The following is a 19,472-nucleotide window of genomic DNA, read 5'->3' as shown; positions in this document are numbered from 1 at the left end:
GCTTCAGCCTGGCCCAGCCCTGCCTGATGTGGCCATTTGGGAAGTGAACCAGTGGATGGAAGACTCCCGTTCTGTCTCTTAACTTTGCTTTTCAAATACATAAAGGAAATGTTTTCCTCCTGCTTTTGAAGGCATTAGCAGGGGTGGATCAGAAGTGGAGCAGCTGGGACTGGAACCAGCACCCATATGGAATGCAGGAGGGTTAACCTGTTAGTACACAACCCGGGGCCCTCTTCAGCTCTTTCCAAACACTGGTACCCATACCGTTATACCCCTTTCCAGTCAGAGAAATAGATAATTGTTTGGTCATGTAATGATTCCACCTTACAATTATTTCTTAGGTGGTTGTTAGGGATCACCGCCAGGTTTTTGGTGTGTATTAAGTGATCATTTAGGTACATATATCACTATGTAATTTACTGAACAGAAGTTAGAAAGACCAGAGACTGAGTGGCAGTTGTGTGTTGAGGGTCTAGAATTGGCGAACCTTTTCTAGGAAGTTTTGGACAAAATTAGGGGAAATTTTGTCATTTTTGCTTTTGTGCATTTTCTTGACATGTTTCTGCTTCTTGGTTAGCAGATTTAGTTCTAAGTTATTCTCAAACAGCTGTACAGTGTGGATGAGGAATGGATATTCAGTTATGACATAATACTAGCAGAGAAGTCGGTGGAAAGCACTCTCTGTGCTTGACCCTCTCCCGCTGTGACATTGCGCCGACAGCTGCATGTGCTTGTGTAGTCGTCAGACAGAGCAGTGTGGTGTAGACGTCAGACTGAGAGCAGTGTGGTGTAGACGTCAGACAGAGAGCAGTGTGGTGTAGATGTCAGACAGAGAGCAGTGTGGTGTAGTCGTCAGACTGAGAGCAGTGTGGTGTAGTCGTCAGACAGAGCAGTGTGGTGTAGACGTCAGACTGAGAGCAGTGTGGTGTAGACGTCAGACTGAGAGCAGTGTGGTGTAGACGTCAGACTGAGAGCAGTGTGGTGTAGACGTCAGACAGAGAGCAGTGTGGTGTAGACGTCAGAGCAGTGTGGTGTAGACGTCAGACAGAGAGCAGTGTGGTGTAGACGTCAGAGAGCAGTGTGGTGTAGACGTCAGACTGAGAGCAGTGTGGTGTAGACGTCAGACAGAGAGCAGTGTGGTGTAGTCGTCAGACTGAGAGCAGTGTGGTGTAGACGTCAGACAGAGAGCAGTGTGGTGTAGTCGTCAGACAGAGAGCAGTGTGGTGTAGACGTCAGAGAGCAGTGCTGTTGCACGAAGCAGCACTGCTAGCGGATGCGTAGCGAGGTGATGTATGTTGTAACTTGATAATCAGGGCTTCTAGGAGTTCTGTTGAGAAGGTTCAGGTTGATGGGAAGTGTTTGTGTCAGGGTGGAGTGAGCTGTGGCTCAGTGTTCCTGCTCAGCAGAGCTCTGCAGTGAGCGTGGGCTAAGCGAGCACGTGGTGTCATTGGCTTTGGCATCAAACGGCACGTGTAAAGTTATTTTCCTTATAAGGCATTGATCTTAACATGAATGACTCCATTACATGCTCTGGGCATGCTGGTCAGTTTTCATGTTCTAAATAACATGAAGTTATTGAATATCAAAGTATGAAATCTGAAATACATATAATAACATTTTAGAAAAAAGCACAAGTTTTATAGTTAAAGATATAAGCACAAGAAAAGGAAAAAGTAAGACTTGGGGAAATCTTAAAATAATGATTGAAGGTAAAATTTAAGTTCAAATGGAATATCTGGCAGAATACACCTTTTCATTTCTTTATATGTGTTTGTTAACATTAACTTTTTTAATAGGAATATCGTTCAGAAAAATCTCTCGAAGAATTGAGTAAACTTGTACCACCAGAGTGCCACTGGTATGATCCTTTTTACATTTTTTGATGCAGGTTTATCCTGTAGAGACGAAGTTGGGGACGTGGGCGTTAGCCTAGGAGTTAGGCACCTGTTTCTCGCATTGGTGTCCTTGGCCCTGACTCCTGCTTGTAGCTGCTGGCTGCAGCTTCCTGACAGTGTGTATGCTGGGAGGCATTGGTGATGGCTCAAGTAACTACATTAGCTGCCTGTGTTCAAAGGACTGCTGAAAGTTCCTATCTAGATCTGCCATATGGGCTGCGGGGATGCAGGCACTCAGGGCATGTGCCACTGCTTTCCCAGACACGTTAATGGGGAGCTGGATTGAAGGTGGAATAGCCAGGACTCAAGCCTTACTGAAGAACCAGGGTGTCATGCTGTATTCTATCACTGTCAGCAGTGGCTTAACCCGCTGCACCACAGTGCAAATCCTAAAGCTTTAAAGCTCTAATGTTGATAGTGTTGATGTGTGGGCGTGGATTTATTCAGCAACTCTCTTTGTGGTTATGCAGAGCATTGTCTGTGATGTAGGACCCACTTGATTCAGAAAACTGCTTCAGTTTTCACATTTTGTATTTGAACAATTTTTTTTTAAAAGATTTACTTTGGAAAGACAAGTTTATACGTGTGTGTGTGTGTGTGTGTGTATATACACATACATACATACATAGAGAGAGTGACAGAAAGTTTTTCTATCCACTGGTTAATTTCTCTGGCCACAGTGGCCAGAGCTGAGCCAATCTGAAGCCAGGAGCTTCCTCTGGGTCTCCACATGGGTCCCAAGGCTTTGGAATGTCGTCTACTGCTTTCCCAGGTCATAAACAGGGAGCTGGCTGGGAAGTGGAGCAGCTGGGACACAAAACGGCACCCACATGCGATACCAGCAGTTGCAAGGGGGGAATCAGCCCATTGAACCATTGTACCGGCCCTGAACAATAAGGTTTTCCAATGATTTTTCTATCATCTGAATATCTTAGTAAGACCACAGTGATCCCTCTCTCGGACTTAGATGTGGGTTTCATTTGTAACCCGTGGTGGTTTCTGTTTCATGTTATAGTGTACGTGAAGGAAAACTGGAGCATACACTTGCCCGAGACTTGGTTCCAGGCGATACTGTCTGTCTCTCTGTCGGCGACAGAGTTCCTGCCGACTTACGCTTGTTTGAGGTGAGTTGGGTCTGTTTGAGAGAATACTTGGATGTTAAGCATCAGTTCTAAGGATTAACCTGGTTGATTTGAAACATTTGATATTCAGTTTTTTTTCTACTTTGACATCATATTGGTACTATAAAGTCTTGCAATATCTTTTCAGGTATCAGCAGATTTTTATGGAAACTTGTGTTCCAGGCACTGTAGGAGACATGATATTCACTGTGTGTGATACAATTCTTGTGATTTGGGAACATGTTTGTATGTGTTCACAAATTATTAAGTGTGATAAAACTTAGTACTTGAGTGAAAGAAGTTCAGAAAATAGGTATGGAAATTTAGAGAATGGATTTTGAGTGAGATCTTAGAATGGCTTAGACAATATGGCTTTAGTGGTTGATGATTGAAAACTAGTATTGGACAAAGTTGGGTAGGGAAGACAGTGAGATAGTAGCATTCAAAACTATGAGCATGCCTTCCTGTACAGGTGCTTCTTGAATTACAGTGTGGTGACATCTCAGTAAACCCCTTGGAAGTTGATACGATCTGAAGTTGGCAGTGCCTTGAGTACAGTTGTAGGTAGCTTAGCAACACAGCACACCATACCCTCTTGGTCGTATGACTAACACTTAGGCCATGCATCGAGAATGAAGACTGTGTGTTGATTAAACATAGGCGATAGGGAGGAAGAAGTAAGAATGAGCCACTTTTTATAATTATTTTATCTGAAATGATTTAGGATATTGGTGCTCATAAAGAAGATGTGACTTATTAGGGTATTGCTCCCTTTTCTAAAAGAAAAAGATTCAGTTTGGAGTACTTTGTACATAATGTGAGCTGTGAGTTAAGAAGTCTAAATAGTGAAACTGCCCAATAATTTCCTGTAATACTTCCTTACCCCTTCCTTTCCAGGATTGGAACCAGTGCCTTGTACCTAGCTAAGGCAGTAAATATTTGTTGGATGAGTGAATCAATCTGCCAGAAGAGTAACAGTATAAACTAGTTCCTCGTTTCTCAAAGGGTGTCCAGAATGAAATGAGTTAGACTGGGAGACATTCTGCTCTTCAGACTCGAGTGTGCGTGTGCCCTGACTGTCCTCAGCCCTGGTGTTAGGAGGATGGCGGTGGGCCTGCCGCTTCTGCAGGCTTAGCAAACCCTCTGCTGCGCTTCTGTTCTTGCTCTTTCTCAGCTGAAGTGATTCCCATGGGACAGTGAAGGCTTTGAAAAGCATGACAGTAGGGGGAAATTGTTTGATTCTTAAGTCATTATTTTAAAATGGCTCTTACCCCCTTCTGTGTGTGTGTCTCAGTTTATCCTCTGTCCTTGGGTTACATCACACATTCTTCTGTTGTCTTGCTTTGAAGATACTGTCCACGGGGGTACTTGGAGACACAGGCCACACTGCTGTCTTCCTGCTGTGTTCGGATGGGTGAACTCCAGTTGCAGAGTTGAAAGATCAGATACTTGTATCCATGTGGAAGTGTTTTAGGTTGTTGTTTTGGAATAAATGTAAGGATGTATAGAAAGAAATGAAAACTTAGCCGAACATGACACTGATTTCTGTCTTAGAATCTGTTTTGCTCTTTACTCAGTGATTTCTTTCATGATTGGTTTTACATCTGCCATATGTAATTTCCATAATTTTAGGGACATGACAACAGTAGGAAACAATGTTTTGTCTTCAAAAGTGGGTTTTCTCCAAAGATTGAGTCTCAGCTAATGTCTGTGTTTTCCTGATTGTGTTTTGTATTTTAGGTTCATGTGGTCTCAGGTACAGCATTCTATTTTACATGCCTCTAATTCTATTACTTGTTGACTTTGTTTGGAAATATGATTGCACTGTGGTCTTCTGTTAGCGTAGTGGACACAATATAATCAGTAGAGAAGATCTGAAAAATTGCTGATTATGAACTCTGGAGATGTTAGACGTGACAGCATCCTGCAATGATGAGCTGTGCTGTGTTCCCCTAGGCGGTGGATCTTTCCATTGATGAATCCAGCCTGACCGGAGAGACAACCCCTTGTTCCAAAGTCACAGCCCCCCAGCCGGCTGCAGCTAATGGGGCCCTCGCGTCCAGAAGCAACATCGCCTTCATGGGAACTCTGGTCAGGTGTGGCAAAGCAAAGGTAACAGCATTCTTTCTTTGGAAAAAGAAGCAGTTCCTCTGATTTAATCTGTTTCCTTAGTTCTTTTTTGCTAGGGTTTTATTTGTGTGTGTATATATTTTATTATTTTATTAACAATTTATGACAACACAAAATTGAATCTAACTCTTTAGAGCTATTTGTAAGATTGAAGACAACCTGTATCCCTGAAATATTAGCATATAGAATATGATATGTCCGTAGTTCTGCCATTTGTTACAAAACCATTCTTCATATCTGTTCCTTTTTAAAGATGTGGTTCATGGATATGTTAAATTTTTAATTTACTTATAATTAAATAGAATTTAGTTAAATGAAAAATTAAATAGAACTTAAATACAATTTTAATTGAGTTAGTATGATATTTAGCTTATAGTGTTCTGACTGCAAATTCACCTGTTGACTAATTTAAAATACTTCGTTTCTTGAATTCTCCTGGTTTACCAGTGTAGATGTACTGTTCTATAGCTTATGAGGGGAAGAAAGAACAATTAAAAATTTGTATTGAGAGAGATTGAAACTTTACAAATATAGGCAGAAATAGACCCTGGCCAGAATTTAGCGATTTGTTTAATGAAATGTGTCCAAAGTTTGTGTCATAAGAGTTAAAACATTTTAAAGTTAGAAGCCTGAAGGAAGTTTGGTAAGGGATTCTTGGATTGTTTGCCAGGTCTGTTCATTGTAGGTAAGACTGAAGAAAAAGATGGAAAGTTTTTTTTTTAGATGCATTTTATTTTATTTTATTTTTATTGGAAAGGCAGATTTACAGAGAGACAGAGAGAAAGATCTTCCATCTGCTGGTTCACTCCCCAAGTGGCCTCAACAGCCGGAGTTGAGGCGATCTGAAGCTATGAGCCAGGAGCTTCTTCTGGGTCTCCTATGCAGGTGCAGGATCCCAAGGCTTTGGGCTGTCCTCGACTGCTTTCCCAGGCTACAAGCAGGGAGCTGGATGGGAAGTGGAGCAGCTGGGATATGAAGCAGTGCCCATATGGTATCCCAGTGCATGCAAGACAAGACTTTAGCTGCCAGGCCACCGTGCAGGGCCCAGGAGAGTTGTGTCTGTGTGTGTGTGTGAGCATGCGCACGTTTTATTTCTGAATTGGAAAAGAGTTGTTTCTCAATGAATATACTTTTTTCCCCCCTCAGGGTATTGTCATTGGAACAGGAGAAAATTCTGAATTTGGGGAAGTTTTTAAAATGATGCAAGCAGAAGAGGTGAGTATTTGTATGTTAATGATGTGCATACTTGTGTAAAATCTGACATTCTCCATTGTGAGTTGAAGATGAAATACTGGTGTGGTGTGGTGTGGTGTGGTGGTGGTGGTGGTGTGGTGTGTGGTGTGGTGTGGTGTGGTGTGGTGGTGGTGTGGTGTGGTGGTGGTGGTGGTGGTGTGGTGTGGTGGTGTGGTGTGGTGTGGTGTGGTGGTGGTGGTGGTGGTGTGGTGTGGTGTGGTGTGGTGGTGGTGGTGGTGGTGGTTGTGGTGGTGGTGATGATGATGTGTGTGTGTGTGTGAAAGCAGAGTCATTCAGAGTATCATTCAGTTGTCTGCTGGGAAGCATAATTGGAAAGTCTGTCATTGGAAGGACCTAAATACACATCAAATTTTTAACCTTTTTGTATATGATTTATAAGAGGAAAATGTTTATAGCTGATTTAAACATTTTACTCTGTGTCGAAATTAGTTTGTCATTAATTGTAAAGATTATTATTTCATATATTGTACCTCAGAACATTTTGGTAGAAACCAAAATTTCCAACCATACCTGATTCCAGGTATAGGGAAACCATGGTAGTCAAGCAGTATAACCTAGAAGATAGTTTTGGTTAAGGATATATGTTTTTTTATGCTTCAAATGAAGAGGTTTCATTTCATAGATGTCATATTTCCTCCAAATTTTCCACATTGCTTAGGTAACTTTGTAGACCCCAGTCTGTGGTACAATGGAAATCCATGCCAAGAAGCTTGGTGGTAGAGGGTGGCTAAGGAGGATCGGAAATGCCCATGGTGTGGTGACATGTTTGTGATTGCACCAAGTGAGGAAGCGGCCGGTGAATGGGAGCTCGGGAGCTGATGCCGACGAGGAAGGATGCCGCCTCAAAGCCGAGGCATGGGGAGACTGGATCTTTATGAGGAAATGCTTTTGGTTTAAGATTCTGTTTTTACTTTTAAAATTTAGTTGTTTTTGAATTTCAACCTGTGACTTGGGCATTGCCGAAGCCTCAGTTTTCTAAGGGGAGGTGGTGGTGTTTATTTACCTAAGCCTTTGACATGGGTGTGAGGAGTGGCAGAGCCCCCTGCACCCGGGGAGTTGTCCATGTCAGTGATCCTGGTGACGTTCACTTTGTCAAGGCACCGAAGACCCCTTTGCAGAAGAGCATGGACCTCTTGGGAAAACAGCTGTCGTTCTACTCCTTCGGAATAATAGGTAAGGCACGAGTGAGTGTGTTGGTGTTTCGTTTGTTATTGGACTTCCTCTTTTTTATTTGAGTGAGAAAGATAAAGTTACTATAATCCTATTTAATTTGATTTACTTTTAAAACCTCTTTTATTATAAAACCAACCCTCCCATTCATTGTCCTTTTCCACAAGGAAAAAAATAGAACTCTGTATTTCTTAATAATCTTCATTTCTGTGACCATTTTAGTATTTGTCCTATAATCTCCAATGAAAATTTGATAGTATTGTTTAATGGACTTTTTTTGTTGTTTAAAATATACTATCATGAACGTGTTTTCATTAAATAGATGTTTACCTGAAACAAATTTAGAAGTTGTATGATATTCCATTCTTTGAAAAAATACATAAATCAGCCATCTGTTAGACATTTATGTATTGTTTTGGATTTTTAACTCATAAATAATTCTTCATTGCTAATTACCTGTAATAAACACTTATGTCTTTTGGATACGTTCTTTGAGTGAAATTACTGAGTTGAAATGTAGTCAAGAAACTTCACAACTTCTGGCCAACTTGAAAAAAAGACTTATTTCACATTTCATTATTCAGGAAAGAAAATTCTTTGTCAGCTGTATGTTCTTTTTATTTCTTTTTAGTGGCTTGCTGTTTTTTCTTATAATGGCTTTTTATATGACTGTTATCAGAATTTTATTGCTTGAATTATAAACATTTATTTTAATTACCTCCAAGGGATGGCTAATGAACGTGGTGAGAGGGAGTTCTGTGTGATGGAGACGTGCGCCTCGCGGGTCTGAGCACCTGCCACTCGCACTCTCCCGCTCCCGTGTTTATAAGAGCGTGTATGTGAACAGTGCTCCACTGGAATTTCAATTTTGATAGCTGATTTTAGTTGCTTTAAAATTTATTTTAATACATGACTTGTCGGAGCTAGAATGCCTTTTTAAAGTTACTCACAAGAAGCTTCACTGCTCCAGTGCCATTGGTTCTGTGATCCGTTCTTCACTCAGTGAGGTGACGCCTTATCATACATTATACACATGTACTAATTAGGATCTCTCTTTCAATTCTACTGTGTTAGTTATTCCGTCTAGCTTAGTGTTTTAAAGTTAAGAACACAATATAAAGGTAGTATTTCCATTACATAATTTTAAAAAAATAATTCCTTAAACATTTTCTCTTTAGCCACTTTTGGGATTATGATGGTCTAACGTAAATATGAGGTAGAAGATTGGAAGAGAGTTGATTTTATCTGGTGTGTTTAGTCTCGTGTGGCGCCTTTTGTTTGGTTATTGCTATTGAAATATAGACAATTTCATAAGAAACAGGAAATTCTAGCCAAGTACTTTTTGTAATGTATAGTAATTACTGTACTATTAAAGCCAATAAAATCATATCAAATTTAATAATAGATAAGCTTTGACTTCATGTTTGTGATTTGATATTAGTATAATGATTTTTATTATTAGGGTAATAAGGAGTAGGATGAGTTGAGACTCAAGATCCAGATAAGTGGCAAGCAAACATTTTATATTCTTACTGTCTTTCCTTTCCTTCCCATTTCTTTTTCATTTTTCCTTTCTTTTCCTTTTTGTTTCTTTTTTTGATAAGGGCCAGTAACAAGTGTTTTAAGCTCTTTTGGTTCATAGTGTCATTGATGCTTAGCTAATTCTGTGCTAACATGAAAGCAACTATAAGTATTACGTACACATTTGGGTATCACTGTATTCCAACATACTTTATCCAAAAGGCTGGAGGCCACGGGTGGTTAGTGTGCTTCTTGTATAGTTCACTGGATGTGATTTGTTAGTATAACTTTGACATGTCGTAGAGGATCACCACCTGAATTCTTATTTCGTAATTACAGAGATGAAAGAAGATTCTCTGTTAAGATACACCTGGTGTGGTATACTCCTTGCCCCCTGCTCTCTCTCTGTTAAGATACACCTGGTGTGGTATACTCCTTGCCCCCTGCGCTCTCTCTGTTAAGTTACACCTGGTGTGGTATACTCCTTTCCCCCTGCTCTCTCTGTTAAGATACACCTGGTGTGGTATACTCCTTGCCCCCTGCGCTCTCTCTGTTAAGATACACCTGGTGTGGTATACTCCTTGCCCCGCTCTCTCTGTTAAGATACACCTGGTGTGGTATACTCCTTGCCCCCTGCGCTGTCTCTGTTAAGATACACCTGGTGTGGTATACTCCTTGCCCCCTGCGCGCTCTCTGTTTTGATTACACCTGGTGTGGTATACTCCTTGCCCCCGGCTCTCTCTCTGTTAAGATACACCAGGTGTGGTATACTCCTTGCCCCCTGCGCTGTCTCTGTTAAGATACACCTGGTGTGGTATACTCCTTGCCCCCTGCGCTCTCTGTTTTGATTACACCTGGTGTGGTATACTCCTTGCCCCCTGCGCTCTCTCTGTTTTGATTTATTTTTAATTTATTTAAATGGCAGAGGAAGAAGGAGAGAGAGAGAGAGAGAGATTTGGGTCTTGATCTTGATTCTCCGTCCTCTGGTTAGATGTCCGAGTGGGTGCAACAGCTGAGGCAGGGACTCAGCCAAAGCCTGGGCCTCGCCCATGGGTTTAGCACTCGAGCTGTCCCTGGCCAGGAACCGCAGCAAGAAACTGGACTGGACGTGGAGCCGCCGTGTCTTGAACCAGGCAGAGGCTTAGCCACAGACTGGTATGGGTGGGCATTCTTTTTAAGTATTAAAGTTTAAATATAAAACCAAGGATGGCTTTACATTAATTGCTTTTTAAATCATTTAAATGCTCAGACAGCAATAAGTTTTAAATACATCTTTAGGTGGGTTAAGTAAGGTACATCACCATGAGCCAAGTTCTTGAATATTCCTCCTTGTGCAGTACAGACTTAATGTGAGAGGTGTGACTTGTTAGCTTTGAAAAGGTGCGAGTGAATATGTAGGGTGTTGGCCTTTACTCTCGCGGTCTCCCTTTCCCCATTGTGTGACATTGCTAGTGATCTGTTCTTAAACTGTCAGCATTCGGGGGCGGGGTGGAAGCAAGTGGCCATTAAAGGTAAAACTGGGCACTTTCACAGCATGGACTTCAAACAATGTTAACTTTATATTCCTCTCCTGAGTAGACCTTTTAAAGACCTTGTACTTGTGAACTGATAAGCTTTGGTTTTTGGGTTAAGGGGCCTCTTGGTTGCCTTCGGCTTATTTTGTCCCTTCTGAGTGATTTTGTAGAAAAGAGAAAAAGAGCTGTTTGGTTTTGTTGCAGGTATAATCATGTTGGTTGGCTGGTTACTAGGGAAGGATATCCTGGAAATGTTTACTATTAGTGTGAGGTAAGTTTGAGTACTTTGTAAATTATGCCTCTCTTATGTCTCTGATAGACATAGTTTAAATTACATATGAACGCATAAGAATATGAAGGTATTTGAGAAAATTTCCTGGGACAGAAGGTTATTTTGCTGAAATAATTCTGAAATGCATATATAATTTTTCAAAATAGACAGCTTACCTAAACTCGTTTTTTTAAAGATTTACTTATTTTGGGGGGACTGACTGTGGCCTAGCAGGCTAATCCTCCACCCTGTGGGGGTGGCATCCATATGGGTGCTGGATCGTGTCCCAGCTACTCCACTTCCGTTGCAGCTCTGCTCTTTATGGCCTGGGACAGCAGTGGAGCTCTAAGCTCACTTCTGCCTGTTGTAGTGGGGGCGGGGGGTGTTTGTTTGTTTAAGGTTTATTTATTTTTACTGGAAAGACAGATTTACAGAGAGAGAAGAGAGACAAAGATCTTCCATCTGCTGGTTCAGTAAGTAGCTGTAACAGCTGGAGCTGATCCAGTCCAAAGCCTGGAGCCAGGAGCTTCATGTCGGATACATATGTAACCTTCAAATCCAAGAATAGTATTGTTTGAATTAAGTGAAAATTTCTGTTGCCATTTTTAATAAATTTTAAATTTATGAATGGTCTGTAATGGCAAATATGAAATATTAAAAATGTTCATTTTATGTAGATTACAAATGATGCTTTTGGGGTTGTTTTGGTACTGTGGGGGTTAATGGCAGTGTTGGAGCAGCTCGCCATTAGAGCTGGGAAGTTTGTCTTCAGGTAGCCTGGGGAGAAGAGGGGTGTGAGTGACAGCCGTACTGGATGATTGTTGATTGTACTTTGTTCACCCCGTAGTGTTGTGCCACACTAAACAACGCATGAAGGCCTTGGTTATGAAGGCTGCGGTCGGTAGCAGTATTAACTAGACACATTAAAAAGCTCGGTACGATTGCCTAACAGGATTTTAGTGATACTAAGTAGGTCACAGTAATGGAAAAAACAGGTGATAAAAATGAAGAAGAGTATCGGAACGGTCGGGGCAGAATGGAAGCAGGAATATTTGTCTTGTGTGAATTAAAGTAGAGAGATGATACTTGGAATAGTACTGAAATAAAACTTGCATGTTTTTAAATGATGAAGGGATGTGATGAGATCAATTTTTGATGCAATAAAAGTTTCCATTTCCAAGTGTGCAGCTCAGTGGGATTGAATGTATCCACAGTGCTCACCATGGCCGCTGTCCAGCCCCACGACGCTCCCGGCACCACTTCCGGCCCCACGAGGGGTCCTTGTCGCTCTCCCTCCCTTTCCCGTCTGTGGCTGGCACGGCATTTCGTGTCTGCCTTCCCGCTCATCCCGTGTAGTGCTTCATCACTTGTTTAGTGTTTTGTTTTTATTTGAAAGACAGTATTATGTAGAAGGCGAAACAAAGATCTTCCATCTGCTAGTTCACTCCCCAGTGGCCAGATGGCCAGACCTGAGCCAATCGAAGCCAGGAGCTTAGAATTTCTTCCAGGTCTCCCATATGGACGCGTGAGCCTTAAGTACTCGGGCTGTCTTCTGCTGCTTTCCCAGGTCATAAATAGGGAGCTGGTTTAGGTGGAGGCTTAGCTTACTATACCACACTGCTGGGCACCAGTATTTGATTGCTTTTTATATAGCTAAATAGTATTCCAGTGTATGGATACCGCAACTCTACCTTATTCGGTTGTATATTTGGTCTGCTTCCTACTTTTGGTTGCTAAAAATAGTGCTGCTATGAACATACTGATATGTAAGTTTTTTCTCAACCTCTGTTATTTTGTATACTTTATAGGGTAAGCTTACCTTCATAGATGGATTAATGAGTAGCCTAGTGTTCCACAACTAGAAGTGAAACCATGAGTAAAAAACAAAGGCAGTTTGACATCAGCACCACTTAGTGTGACAATGTGTGTGCAGGAAATGGTTCTCCACGCTCCTTTGTTTTGAGAAGACCATTGTTGGCAGTTGACAGTATCATTTTTGCATTTTATCAGGCTTTATTTTAAGTAGTGTGCAGTCCACGTCAGTGGTTACTGCTTAGCTGGGGTTTGACTATTGTGTGTGTATTTGGTTCCAGTCTGGCTGTCGCAGCAATCCCTGAAGGTCTCCCCATTGTGGTCACTGTGACACTGGCCCTTGGCGTGATGAGAATGGTGAAGAAAAGGGCCATTGTGAAAAAACTGCCTATTGTAGAAACTCTGGGTAAGTCTGTGGCAAGCACATGCTTATGCAGAGATGCTGTGGTAACTCAGTGGTTTTACAATTTTTTGTTTTAGAGGTAGCCTAATGGTATTTGGCCTGTGGCAAATTTGGATATGGTTTAAACAACCAGCAGCAGTGAAAAATTCACCTTTAGGGGCAGGATTTTATAAAAAAAAAATCATTCTGCCTTGTAGAATATTCTGTTGCTTAAATCAAATTAAAAATCCATACAATAGATTAAACGATGGGGTAAAATTAATAGAATTGTTTTCTTTTGACATTGCAATGCAGTGATGATGGTTGCCATTCCCAAATGCTACCTTTGAATTGAATGTGCTTGTAATGGAGTAAGTAAGCAATAGTTATATTGTAGTGTACTTTTGCAATAATTGTGAAACTTTTTAAAAATTTTTGGTTTGCATTTTAATATTGAGAAAGTGAAATATCTTGAAAAATCCTCACTGAAGAAATTGCAGGCATTTCTTTATAATAGAGTAACCTCCAAACTTTGTAGAAAATTTATTACATAAAATCCAATTTTTATGTTTAATTTCAGAAGCTTTACCTTATGTTGACTCAAGCATGAAGAGAAGTTAATCTAAAATTACTACTAAGCTTGAGTTCTACAAAGCTGAGAGAAGTGGGACAAGGTTTCATGAATCTTTGCTTTGTTTCCTAAGAGAGCCCTGGTACTGTGGTGACGTGTAACGGTTTCCTCTTTAGGCTGCTGTAATGTGATTTGTTCAGACAAAACTGGCACATTGACAAAGAATGAAATGACTGTAACACACATATTCACTTCAGAGGGTCTACATGCTGAGGTACTCTTTAGTTTTGTTTTAAAATAGTATACCTCTAGTGTTGAACAGTCTTAAATGATTTCAGTGTCATTGCTGTGAAATACCTGTGAATTAGCCGAGTTCTTTCTATTACATGTGCTTGTTTAATGTAGAAACTCCCAATTCCTGCCTTTTTGTTATCTCTCCTTCGCCAGGTCTTGCCAGTTTGAGTCTCCCAAGTAACTCTGCTAGCCCTCAGGTTAACAGCAGTTTTCTTAGTGCCTCTTGAGTTGTTTCTCACCTGCCTCCTGGTGTTCCTGTCGCAGTTCTTGGGGGGTCTTGGAGAGCCAGGTTGTAATTGCTGGTCTCTAAGGCCCTGTGTATTTTGTCCTTGTTGAATTTCCTTCTCCAGCCTCGGGTATTGCCCTTTGGTTTCTGGGCTCCAAATCCACTGGCTTTGAGATGTTTTCAGACTGTGGTGGTCCCTCCCACTGAGGAGCCTCTGCTGAGGCTCTCCCTGTGGGGGTAGCCTGCTGCTTCCTCTCTGCCTCTGGGTTCTAGCCCCAGCCCCCACCCCTGGCACTGCAGCATGCCATCCTTGTGTCTCTATCCCTCCCACTAAGTCCTTGCCCCAGTGCTTTCCTGTCCCTCTTACTCTTAGAGAGTGAATTATCAGGAAGCAGGAACTGTATTGATAGCTCAGGGCTTCCATTCATAGTAGTAAATACTTGAATAGATAATTGAGGGAGTGCATTGTTTTTGAGGTTGTGTATGGACCGTGTTTTAAATGTCTGTCCCTGTGCTGTGGTTCTTTGTGCTGTTGATTCAAACCCAGGATCTTAACCCTCCTACTCATTGCAGAATTTTTTATTGGGATGCAGCTAGCACTACTTATGGTGGATACAGAGGTTTGGGATGAATTTACACCTGACATTCACAGTGGGATTTGCGTTGGGCAGTTGGCAGAACAAGGACCTGGGTCCTGGGTGTGTTATGTTTGATTACCCAGGCCTTTGCAGGAGTCTTTGGTCAGGGATACGCAGTGCTGTGTTGGTGGATGTCCGCGCTCTGTTAGTGAGTCCTTTGGGTTGGTTTCATGTCCTTACACAATCCAGACATGGAAGATAGGAAACTGGTTTCTCTTTTGCTTTGAGATCATCATTTCATATGTGAAGTGTTAACATTTGTTCATTGTTCTCTTCTTAAACTATTATTTTTGTTGTGAAACTTTTGCTTGACTGAGTTTGTTCTTGCCAAGTGGAATAAATGTATGTCTTGTTTCTACCTCTGTGCTTGAAAAGCAACATGTAACATGTTGTGTTAAGGTGGTTTGGCAAGTGCTAGGGTTGCTGTCCGTAACCTCTGAACCTACACATTTACATAATGAATTCTGCTTTTGTCTGAGCCACAGGTTTATTTTGAATATTAGATGTGGTAATACATTTTAATTCTTTGCAAATGAGTTTCCTGCGAAGTGTAATGTTTTATAAACTTAAGCTCACACAGATGGGCTGTTCACTTGACCTTTTTATAGTTTATTGAAGTAGAGCTGGCATCTTTTTAGATGAATCATTGTGGGAATCTATATGTCTCAAAGTTTTTCAAGGTGTACACCTGAGCAGTGTTGTGCTATATACTGCAAAGTACACATAGCTGTTGTGGTTTGGCTCTCATATGTCATAACATTGAGCCCATGTTAATGTTCCTCAGGTCACTGGTGTTGGCTATAATCAGTTTGGAGAAGTGATTGTTGACGGTGACGTGGTTCATGGCTTCTATAATCCAGCTGTTAGCCGAATTGTTGAGGTAAGTTCTTGGTTCTCCGAACGCTGTCTGTTCCCGACTGTAGGCATAGTGGCGGGTTCTTAGTGTCTGTTCCCGACTGTAGGCATAGTGGCGGTTCTTAGTGTCTGTTCCCGACTGTAGGCGGAGTGGCGGCTCTTAGTGTCTGTTCCCGACTGTAGGCATAGAGCGGTCCTTAATGTCTGTTCCCGACTGTAGGCATAGTGGCGGGTTCTTAGTGTCTGTTCCCGATTGTAGGCATAGTGGCGGTTCTTAGTGTCTGTTCCCGACTGTAGGCATAGAGCGGTCCTTAATGTCTGTTCCCGACTGTAGGCGTAGTGGCGGTTCTTAGTGTCTGTTCCCGACTGTAGGCATAGTGGCAGGTTCTTAGTGTCTGTGGCTTTCTCCTAGGCCGGCTGCGTGTGCAATGATGCCGTCATTCAAAACAACACTCTAATGGGGAAGCCGACAGAAGGCGCCTTGATCGCACTTGCAATGAAGGTACGTGTCTGTCCCTGGCCTCTCTTCTGTGACCGTGAACTGTCACCCTCCGGAGCAGTGGAATACCATCAATTTCAGTTTTACTGGTTTTGAGGTTTTGAATAATGAAGACGTAATATATATTCTTACTTCCTATTGGGAACCAGGCATAGAGTTTATTATAACTTTATTTCTTGCAAACTACAGACTAATTCTTATTGTGAGGAAATAGCCAGTCTCCCCGCATATGGACATCATTGTGTAAAAACTTTGTGTATGCTAACCAATAAATACTAATTTGTAAATGAGTAAATGGCATTGTTTTTTGGTATTTCCAGGATCTAAATGAAAACATGAGAAATTCGTTTTTCTTTTTCTAGTCTTGCCCTTCCCCTGTGCATCAACTTCTTAAAAGTGACTGTAGTGTTAAAATTTGTATTAGGGGGGCCTGGCGGCGTCGCCTAGCAGCTAAAGTCCTCATCTTGAACGCCCTGGGATCTCATTTGGGCACCGGTTCTAATCCCGGCAGCTCTACTTCCCATCCAGCTCCCTGCTTGTGGCCTGGGAAAGCAGTCGAGGACGACCCAAAGCTTTGGGATCCTGCACCCGCGTGGGAGACCCGGAAGAGGATCTGGGCTCCTGGCTTCAGATTGGCTCAGCTCCAGACGTTGCGGCCGCTTGGGGAGTGAATCAGTGGACAAAGATCTTCCTCTCTGTCTCTCCTCCTCTATGTATATCTGACTTTCCAATAAAAACAAATAAATCTTAAAAAAAAATGTGTATTAGGGGGCAGAGGTGAAGTCACCCCTTGGGATGCCACCTGAGATGGAGGCCCGTCTGAGTTGTGCCTCTTCTGCTTCCTGTCCAGCTTCCTGCTGATGTGCTTCGGTTAGGAAAGCAGTGGGTGGAGGACCAAGTGCTGTAGGTCCTGCCACCTCCAGGTGGTCTTCCTGGCTCTACGCATAGGTCAACCTCTCACTCTCTTTTACAGATAAATACATTTGTAAAAAAGTAAGCTGTGCTGGGGAGAGAGGCTGTTTTCTGAGTGACGTTTTCATCTGTATGACTTAGTTTTATCTCCAAAATTCTGCATCTGATTCATTGAGAAACCTGATAGTTTTGGGATTTTACGTTTCCTGACAGAAGGATATATTACTTTATTATCTGATTTCCTTGTAAATAAAATACTATGGCTTTTTTTTGTTTATTGTAAGATTTTATTTATTCAAAAGTCAGATCTTTGATCTGTTGATTCATTTCTCAAGTGACCATAACAGCCAGGGAAGTCCGTCTGGGTCTCTGATGTGGGCAGCAGAGGCCACAGCACTGGCTGTCTTCTGTTGCCTTCCCAGAAGGCTGCGTTGGAAATGGAGCAGTGGGACTCAACACAACCACTCTGATAAGGAGTGCTGTGGGTGATAAGGAGTGGTGGGTTGACATGCTATGCTGCAAGGTTGACTCTGTGCATGGTATAGTTTTTAAAAGGTTACTGAAAAAATTGGACCTGATGTGTAGCCTAGCTGTTAGGATGCCTGCATCCGACATCACAGTGCCTGGGTTTGAATTGCAAGTGTGTTCCTGCTGCAGCTTCCTGCTCATGTGCCCCCGGGAGGCACTAGTGATGGCTGGTCACCAGCAGCCCTGTGGAGGCCCTGAGTTGGGTTGTGGGCGCCTTGCCTTGGCCTAGTCCTGGTCCTTGAGTGAACCAGTGGGCGAAGCGGTCTCTCTGCTTCCAGATCCTGGCTATCAAGATAAAAAAGGTTGCTAAAAGATACTGAAAGGAATGAGTTACCAGTATTTGCTTTTTTTACATGTAACAAGATCTTCTCTGAGAGATGGAGAGTGTGAAACTGCCTCCTCCTGGACAGAGGACTGATGGTTTCGATAGGGAGTGATTAATTCTTGGGAGAAATGAATGGTAGACCAAGTTTGGTAGCAAATGGTATATTTCTTGAGGATCTTTAAAAGCCAAGAAGAGGAGTCTGAGCGTATTTCATTAGCAAAAAACAAACTATACATTGTTGAGTAGTTAGAAATATTTTTGCATATTTGGGAGAATATGCGAAGGATCATGGGGAGCAAGAGCCACTGGATGATATTGGTGATGCTCAGGATATAAAATGGCAGAGGGAGGAGTGGTCTCTGACGTTACCGTGTGGGCTCCTGGGGAGGAAATGTGAGCTGAAGCTGTGGTGCCCGGTTGGAGTCCCCTCCTGCTGGGTGTGCCATGGGCAGGCAGTTGATGTTGGCTCAGGAGGAGACTCTGGTGGAACTGCTGTTTACCCGCTTTGCCCTGGCCCAGCCCTGGCTTCTGTAGGCAGTTTGGGAATGAATTAGCAGATGAAAGATCTCTGCGTCTCTTTGAGCTGGAATGAAAATAAGCAAATAAATAAATAATTTACAGTTGTAACAGTCAGATCGAAAGTATCTGAGGGAAAGCGTGCGCTCCGTGTTGATTGGCGCGCTGCTTCCCCTTAGGTAAGTAGAGCCTGTATTGCAGGTTTGACCCACGTATGACCCAAGTCTCATGCTCTTGGCTCTCTGGTTGAAGGTGCACTCTGCCTCTCGGGGAGCTGGAGTGTGGGTGGAGCATTGCCGGGCTTTACCTTCTTTGAAAGACAAGTAGTCACGTGTAGGTAAGAATGAACTTTTTGTTGTTGCGTATAGATGGGACTTGATGGCCTTCAGCAGGACTACATCAGGAAAGCGGAGTACCCGTTCAGCTCGGAGCAGAAGTGGATGGCTGTTAAATGTGTGCACCGAACACAACAGGTATCCTTGGGTTTTTTTTAAAGACTTCCATTTCTGATACATGACTTTTTTTAATATCTACGATTAAACAATCCTTATACCTAAAAGACCTGTCACTTTCCTGAGTGTCTGATAAGTGCATCCTCATCTCTTGTTGTTCTCCTACTCCATTGGATGCTCTTTCCTTGCAGAATCCGAGTATAAGGGGACTTAGTTTCGCTCTGTGAGCAAACACTTAAGTGATCTCTAGCCTGGGCTTCGTCTTCTGGCATTTACTGCGATCATGCTCCTGCATAGGTCTCTGCTGACTGTTTTCAATCTGTGTGTTTTGCTGAAGGACTGTCTTGTTTCAATAAAATAAGCCCACATGTTTTGTGGAAAAGCTGTTCAGATATTTTTGCAAATTATGTTAATTGATCCAGTTTCCAAACTGACAAGATGGTGTCTACTGATTACCTCCAGACACCGCCTTGAGCCTGGATGCCTTTAGATGTATGTACAGTTTGTGCAATAAGAATTCTGAAGTTTTACACTGTATAACTGTGTCACTCATAGTTACTGCTAGTCCAGTGCTTAGATTTACTTT

At 42.2% G+C, this 19,472-nt stretch overlaps 1 protein-coding gene across 3 annotated transcripts in view; it reads left to right on the top strand.

Moving 5' to 3' along the window:
• The window catches only part of ATP2C1 (ATPase secretory pathway Ca2+ transporting 1), a 97,229-nt gene that overhangs the window by 43,723 nt on the left and 34,034 nt on the right, over positions 1-19,472 (top strand). For all 3 annotated transcript variants that reach the window (XM_058657102.1, XM_058657103.1, XM_058657104.1), the window contains 11 exons: positions 1,797-1,858; positions 2,911-3,019; positions 4,973-5,128; positions 6,293-6,361; positions 7,498-7,573; positions 10,810-10,876; positions 12,970-13,094; positions 13,818-13,915; positions 15,584-15,679; positions 16,067-16,156; positions 18,803-18,907. In XM_058657102.1, coding sequence (XP_058513085.1) covers positions 1,797-1,858; positions 2,911-3,019; positions 4,973-5,128; positions 6,293-6,361; positions 7,498-7,573; positions 10,810-10,876; positions 12,970-13,094; positions 13,818-13,915; positions 15,584-15,679; positions 16,067-16,156; positions 18,803-18,907 — 1,053 coding nt within the window. The remainder of the gene's footprint in view (positions 1-1,796; positions 1,859-2,910; positions 3,020-4,972; positions 5,129-6,292; positions 6,362-7,497; positions 7,574-10,809; positions 10,877-12,969; positions 13,095-13,817; positions 13,916-15,583; positions 15,680-16,066; positions 16,157-18,802; positions 18,908-19,472) is intronic.

This window comes from Ochotona princeps, chromosome 30 (genome assembly GCF_030435755.1).
Source record: "Ochotona princeps isolate mOchPri1 chromosome 30, mOchPri1.hap1, whole genome shotgun sequence".
Taxonomy (NCBI): Eukaryota; Metazoa; Chordata; class Mammalia; order Lagomorpha; family Ochotonidae; genus Ochotona; species Ochotona princeps.
Note: the sequence above shows the minus strand (reverse complement) of the source record. Positions and strands in the feature narration are given on the sequence as shown.